At 49.0% G+C, this 7566-nt stretch overlaps 1 protein-coding gene across 1 annotated transcript in view; it reads left to right on the plus strand.

Annotated features, from left to right (window-relative positions):
- The window catches only part of AMFR (autocrine motility factor receptor, E3 ubiquitin protein ligase), a 26798-nt gene extending 20446 nt beyond the window's left edge, over nt 1–6352 (plus strand). The window contains exons 12-13 of the mRNA XM_009889447.1: nt 4469–4653; nt 6140–6352. Of these exons, the coding sequence (XP_009887749.1) occupies nt 4469–4653; nt 6140–6290 (336 nt within the window). The 3' untranslated portion in view covers nt 6291–6352. The remainder of the gene's footprint in view (nt 1–4468; nt 4654–6139) is intronic.
- Nucleotides 6353–7566: the final 1214 nt, after the last annotated feature.

The following is a 7566-nucleotide window of genomic DNA, read 5'->3' on the forward strand; positions in this document are numbered from 1 at the left end:
TCGGAAGAGCAGGATGCTTTGCTCTTCCCCTTCCTCTTCCCGTTCCCATTCTGTACGTCTCCAGACACTTCCCTTAAAATAAGTAGGATTGCTCTTCTGGGTATATGAATTCTTTTGTGTTCTGGAGGAAGCACTTGGAGGCCTGGGGAGCTTTGGTGTGAACGGAGTGAGATACAAGCAGGACCGAGAGAAAACAGTCCTTTCACACATAAAGCACAATAATGGGTTTGGCTGTTGTTCACTAAGGGCTTTATTAAGCAGCACGTGCTAGCTAAAATGTGGCAGGAAGAAAAGAAATTAGTCTGCAAGTAAGGTCTCATTCCGCTTTTGTTTTCTCTGACTGTAGTAGCAAAATCGTGAGGGTTTCTGTTTTATAAACCTCGCTTTCTGCTGGCCTGGAAAAGAGGGAATTTGGGAGGTGTGTGACTTTCTGCTTCTGCCACCTTTAATAACCTGAATAGCCAACCTGTTACTCACCTGGAATGGAACTGCGGCAGTTCCCTCGTTAGCAGGTTGCAAGGCAGAAGACCCTTTAATTTGGTTTGATGCTGCCGTTGAGGCTGAAGAATTGCTGATGGGGATCGGTACGGGTGTTTGATAAAAGCCTGGGGTAGGAGATGCAGAACTGCAGGAATGAAAATCTCGATCTGGGTCTAGCAACTCTTTAGTAACTTTTGGGGTTAACCATTTTAACTTGGTGGCATTTTCCCTGTTCTTTGAGTAAAACCTCTCTTTCTACAAATGATATCTAACTAGTTTTCCTTGGCTTGGTACTGGCTTCAAATCCCGCTTCGCATGATTGTATTGCTGCTCCCCTTTCTTCCTTCCTGCCCGGTGCTACCTCTGTCTCTGTCCTTCCTTCTGCAGAACTTGAAAAACCTGGGAGTGGTGTTCATACCTCCTGTCATTGAGCACGTGCTCTCCAAGAGTGACGTCGCCTTGCTTTGAATTACAGCTCAGCTCAAAGGGTGTGTTTTAGTTGGAGCGAACGGCGGTTTGGATAGAGAGTGTATTTTTGTTTTGTAGAGTAGCACAGTGATAGCCTGGAGATACGGGAGCAGTTGCGAAATCCCGGCAGCTGAGCGGAGGTGCTGGTGGCTCTGCGTGTGAGATGAACTGATGGCCCCTGCGCAGGTTTTCCTGGATGGGTATTTACTGTGCCAAACTGGGATTCGTAGGCAAAGGCCGAAGTGGGAGACCGAGATTGCTGCGCACGGAGAAGAACTTGCTGCTGGGTAGCGTCATGGAAGCTTCAGTGCTGCTGTCTTCCTCCCGCCTCGTAAATGCTTCGTGCATTTAGTGTTAACTTAGGGTGGCTTCAAATCAGGCTGATCTCCCTTGTTACACAGCCACAGAGATCTGCCTACGAGTCAAGCTTGCTTGCCTCCTTGCTATTGATAGTATTTCTGTTGTGGAGAGAAGACTTGGGAGCCTAGGGGCATCCTTCCGCTAGGAAACGCCCGTCACTTTCTTGTCTCTTTGGGTTTGGTTTCAATTTTTAACTGAGTACCTGGCGCATTGTAGGCGTTCTCTTTCTTCTTGCCAGAAGAATATGTTGCTGTAGTGTGTCCAGCTCTTGTCTACGTGAAAAGGTCTAGCAGCAAACAAGCTACTTCAGCAGGTTGCGCTTGATTTTTTTAAGAAGCTTTTTAAATGCAAGCAGGAAGGGATGTAAGAAGCCATTGTCATCTCCTCTGGGTGAGACTTGAATTTCCAAATAGTGGATAACTCTTAAGTGGATAACTTCACACCTTGCGCCACAGTCCCTGAGAAACTGTGGCAGCTCTAGTTGCGTTGTGCTGCAGCCTTAGAGTAAGTTTTACAACCTTTCCATCTCTTGTCTTCTTTTTCTTTTTAAATCAGCATACCCACTGAGAATCTATGGATCTCCAAGACCAAGTAGCACACCCTCTGGAGTTCTGCTTCTTGGGAATAACATTTCTTAGGGGCGCTAATGTGCTCAAATAAAAGCACCCTCCTTCATGAGTGGTGTTGGTTTTCCTCTGTGTCATGTGTCATATTATAACTTAATTCTATCTACAATTCAAAGATCTTAAGATAGAGCTAATGACTGATTTTTATAAATCTTTTTTTTCCCTTCCCAAATGTAGCTTATGGTTTTGGGGTGTCAGTGCTGAGATAACGTAAGGGTAGTTTAGAGACACCTCTGAGCGCCATCATGGTATAAATTATGTTAAAGGTTTGTGAGAGAATGCTCGAAGCATTGAGTGCTTCTAACAGTCCTGGCCTGTACACTTAGGAAGATGCTGTGCACATACTTTTCTCCGGTTGTGCATATGCTTGTTTTTCCAGTGTTGGGCACAGTGCTATACATGCTCGTGCTCCCTCCTGATCATATTTGCCCTCCCTCCCCTCTTTTCTGACTCTGCTGGTACTCCCTGTAAGAACAGATCCCAGAGCAGCTCTTGCCACTTTCTGCAAGCTTGTATTTCTGTGTGCTAAAAGGTATTTAAAGATTATCCTTTAAATTTTTGCGTGTGTCTGTTTATGTGTTTCTGTAATCCTGGGCGGAGGTGGGGTAGGAGGGCTCAGACCTAACTAGTAAGTGCTGTTGGAAAGCTGACGCTTGCCTGGTGCTGCTCTTGCCCTGTCCTTGCTTGGGTACTTGGTGACTCTGTTTAGGGACACTTCTGAGGCATCCCATGGCTTTCATGAAACTAATGCTTTTTCTCTCGGAGCCTGAAGGAGGAGTAGTTTCTGTAGCGTACCGGTTTCTGCATCTGAGATCTGCTGTCGTACCGAGGCTTGTCATAACCTTTACTGCAATTAGTTTTGATATTTTTGTCTCTAGAACCTCCTCAGTAACCACTTTCGTGTTCAGATAGAAGAACAGGCTCTGGATATTGATTTTTTGCATCTTTGTAACGTTCTGAAAATAAAAGCTTAGGTGAGCTAGCTTACATCTTCTGATAGAAATGGCCCAGGGAAAAAAGGAGAGGAGTGGTGTTGCCTGAACATCAGCCGTAATGAGTGCCTTCCTCCCTGCCCGACCCAGCAGAGCTTCCCTTTTCCGTGCCCACCCGTGTGGGAAGCAGCAGTCAGGTTGCTCCGTATCTGTTCCTCTGGATCTGCCGGGGTCATTTTGCCCCCGGGTAAAATCCGTGAGATCGTTCTGCGGCGCTCTTGTGTCCTCCTCTGGGATGTGGCATTGCTCTGAGGCAGCGCAGCAGTACCCCATCGCGTTATCCCAACGCGTTCGTGTGTGTGATGCGGGGAGCGCTTCCCCAGCGCGCTCCGATTTACGGGTCTGGCTGAAATAGGCTGAAGACGTACGTGTGTTTGAGGGTGCAGCGTTCGTACTGCTCTGGCTTGCGCCCTGGTATTCCTGCTTGGTTCACCTCGTTGCTGGGAAGTGACATTTCTCTTGGTTTCTGCTCTCTGAAGGCATTGAGCTGGGGAGATGGCGTTACCCGTACGTCTCTGGGGCTTTGGAATGACTCAGCTTGTTTTGCACATCAGCTGCCAAAACCCGTGCGTTGCACCTTGTGGTGCTGCTGAGCCCGGGCTGATGGGACCTGGGTCCCCCTGCGGTGCCCACGTCACCGGCCACGGGGGCTCCCACAGCAGGTATTCCAAATGCCCAAAACTAGGTGGTAGGAGCTGACTTGGCTAATACCTCTCTGATGCATCCTGCTTGTTTGAGTAATCCCCCGGGGAACCAAAGGCTGGCTAAACCCTTAAGCCTTTCGTCGAGGTGATTTGTTTCTTGACGCTACCGCGCGTAGTAACATCTCGCTTTGCCATCGCAGAGCTGATCTGATCGTATATGACAGGATGCGATCAGGATACGCTGTTTCACCTATGCTGGTTCGCCAGTGTCATCATTCATCAGCTCAATTTTCGCGTTAGCGTTGTGGGCCAGCTGTCAAGGGTGAAGAGGTACTACGTGCGGGGCTGCCAGCTTCTTTTATTGACACGCCGAGCTTGGGACGGTTGCCAGCCCTGCTCCGGCAGCCCGAATACACGATAATTTGGGTGCTGCAGAACCCGGTGAACCGAAACCTCATAAATTCCCTTCTCAAGCACGCATCCTCTGCAGATACATTTGCTATTCTTTCCTTAGTATATGCATTTCTGCTTTTTTCAACTCTTTACTGTTGCATTGCCTGTCAAGTCAGCTGCAGAATCTGACTATTTCAAATGCCCCATTTTCATAGAGAGTTAATTATGAGTAATTAAGGTTTGGCTTTGAGATTGCTTTCAAACGTGGCATAAGAGATACAGCGTTCTAGAATAGAGGCTCTTTGAACGTGGTTTGAAATAGCTTTGTTCTTTATTTTGGCTGGGGTCTTCAAAGGAGCCCGAGGGATCAGGGTGCAGCAGGTGAGAGTCTAGTTTCTTCCGATGCCTCAGAAAATGACAGTTCTTTATAGCTTGCTGATTGGACGCAAAGAAGCCCTGCTAGCGAATTTTGCAAAGACTTAGGACTTTTTCCCTTTTGTCTTAGGCTGAGAGAGTGCCGCTTGAACTCAACTCGAGACTGGAAGAAATGGTGGAATTGAGCGAAATGGAAGCGGAGCCCAGTGAAGCGGAAGACTTTGAGGCCAGGGGCAGTCGCTTTTCGAAGTCAGCTGATGAAAGGCAGCGGATGTTGGTTCAGCGGAAGGAGGACTTGTTGCAGCAAGCTCGAAAGTACGTTCCTTCCTAAAACTCCAGCCTGGCCGCTCGGTTATAGTCCCCCAGAATGGGTTTCAAAGGGGTTATGCCCACTGAGAGCCTGGGTTTGTGCAAAGAGTAGTAAGAGGAGTGAATACGTCTGCTACAGCAAGCTTGGGGTGCTGCTAAAGACACCCGTCGCTGATAAACCCAACTCTGAAATAGTGCCCTGTGTCCCTACGTGTACGCAGCGTCCAAAGCTGTTGACGCAAAGCTCTTTGAATCAGAGGATGATTTCTCCAGGCTTTAGTCTGAGCCTATAATAAGCGAGAACACGTTCCTTGTGTTGAGTCCTCTTTAGCTTGTCTCCTGGCGTAGGCGTCAGCCCACCCTGCCCGTGCTCCTGCAGCTGAAACGACTGTCAGGCACCGCTTGTTCCACATCCGCAGCGAGTGTCTTAAGCACGAAGCAGCACAGGGTTGACAGGTGACCACGCCAGAGGAGCTCACAACCAGCAAGTTGACACCGCCAGAGAGAGAGTGACCAACTTTGTTTCTTTTAGCCCAACTAGTAGTAGGTGTTAGGTAGAGTTTAACTTTTTTTGCACGCGTTCCAGTCACGTTGGTGAACTTCACTGGCATCCAGTTGCTGATAAAAAGGGAAGGAGGAGTGCGGTGTGGATATGGGGGGACAGAGATGGGGGTGCAGGGATGGGGTGTCGAGTGTCGCAGGGAGACTATTGAAGCGGTCTACAGAAACCACGCTGAGTTATGTGTCCTTTGGTGTTACCGGGCTACCTACGCTCTTTTTTTTCTTCCACACTGAAATGCGTTCGTATAAATAACTGGTGGGGATATGACACCTTTAAAGAGTTTGTCTATAAATAGGCTTGCTCCTAGAGTCATTTTTAATTTACGTCTGAAAAATGTCATTTAGGGAGACAAAGTGTTTCAGACTTTCTGCTTTACTGGTTCCCTTCCTGCACGGAAGAGCTGTGGAACTGCAAATGACTGTATTTTGTCACTAGGTGTGAAAATTCATTGGGATGTTAACTCTGGCAGCTGCTTCCTTGTAGTTTTGCCTTCCCTCACGCTTTGCAGCCCTAGTGCCCCTTCATGTCCAAGGCTTACTCGTTGCCATCGGGGCGTGACTTCTCCTGGGGGACACAGCCGGCGTCTCACAAGTGGTGGAATGGTGGGGACGGAGAGATCCAGTGACTCGCCTGCAGTCTGGGTGAATTGCTCGGAGTGAAGAGTAGAGCCTTTAGAACTGGCTCCCCTCCACGGGCGCAAGGATCTTGCGCAGACACTCAGAGCTTCTGCCAACTCTCCAAAGTCTGTCGTGGGTTATATGGGCTTTTTTTATTTGAGTACGTAGCTTGTGTGCACTTTTATTGAGGTATTTTCCCACTTTCGGTGTGCCTTGCGCCCTCCCTTCCTTTGTGGGTGTACCGGTGAAGTGTTTTGCAGAGCCAAAATGAGCTGGGCTCTGCTCACCCATCTTTTCCTCTTTCCTCTTGCAGGCGTTACTTAAACAAATCCTCCGATGAGGACCTGACGGCAGAGAAGCCCTCTCCTCCGCCTGAGGGAGCGTCCGCCGACCCCGTCACCCTGCGTCGCAGGACGCTCGCTGCCGCCGCCGAACGGAGACTTCAGATGCAGCAAAACTCATAGCGCTCGTTGCCCCTCCTTCCTCCTCCTCGTGAGCAGTGTTGAATAAAGAAATTAAATACAAAAAAAAAAAACCCAACCACCCTGCGCTTTCTATACCAGCAGGAAAGTGTCTCTTCAGAGTTCAGCTGGCTGTGCTGCCGGGCGAGCTGGCTGCCTCTCTGCTGTATAAAGCATGTGGTCTAATAATGTTTGGACAGCTGACAAATTAACCTTTTTTTTTTTTTTTTTTTTTTTTTTTTTTTTTTTTTTTGACGTTGATCCCCTCCACAAACAAAAAGGCAATTTCTAAAGCCACGAGCGTGATTTCTGCAGCTAGCGTGAGGTCTTGGGCTGACTGCAGAGCAGAGGCTGAGGAAAGCGCGTCCCGAATTAGCAGCTGGTGGGTGCAGGTCGCGGAGGGCGCTGCCGTCTATCAGCTCGAGACCAGGAGAGTTGTTCCAAGAGAGAAGAAAGCTCAGAAATTCGCAGCAAACCCGGCGTTAGACGAGCGGGCGCTCGCTCTTCGGTCTCCGTATCGAGACTAAAGGGCGTTGCGTAGGCCGGCTGGAAGGGCTGGGGTGGCATCGCTGGAGGGTCAGTTCTGAGCCGGGATGGAAGTTGTCTAGCTACGTAACGCAGGAAAAAAAATGAATTCATGAAGTGTGCAGCAAAGCGCCGATTCACATCGATCCCAGCGTAAAATAGTTTGTCTACCACTGCTGGGCTGCTCTGCCCTGGCAGAGGTCTGGCTCTGGTCTCTCCCCAGGGCCGCGTTGTTTTCCTTGGCCAGAAAAACAAGTGAGAGACGGAGGGGAACCCAGTGAAGAAGAGGGGGCGTGAGGCGAAGCGACAGCCCCTCCATTCAGTGTTACCGTACGCCAAGGGGAGTGCCAGAGAAAAACCTGCCTGTTCTGGACTCCAGAGCACCACGGACGCGACTTCGTGGAGATAGCTCCGATATCTTGCTTTTTATTTCATTTATTTTTTTTTTTTTGCCCCACAACTTCACCGTGAGTTTGTTCAGAAGGACTGGAGGAAGCGGGGCAGCCCCAGGCTGGCTGCAGCCCCACCTGCCAACCTCCGATTTTTCTAAAGAGCTTCCGACGCGACATCCACGCGGAGCCGCCGCCGCTAGCTTGCGTAGCTGAATTTTACAATGGCAGTGACTTAATTTTGAAACTTCTGAAGAGTGAGTTCTAGTATCGCTGTCCTTTAGAAGGAACCCAGTATTATCTAGGATTGTTGGTAACTTTTTTTTTTTTTACTGTTGGTTTTTAGGACGTTTGAAGGTGAATTT

Source organism: Charadrius vociferus, unplaced genomic scaffold (assembly GCF_000708025.1).
Source record: "Charadrius vociferus isolate BGI_N301 unplaced genomic scaffold, ASM70802v2 scaffold1061, whole genome shotgun sequence".
Classification (NCBI taxonomy): domain Eukaryota; kingdom Metazoa; phylum Chordata; class Aves; order Charadriiformes; family Charadriidae; genus Charadrius; species Charadrius vociferus.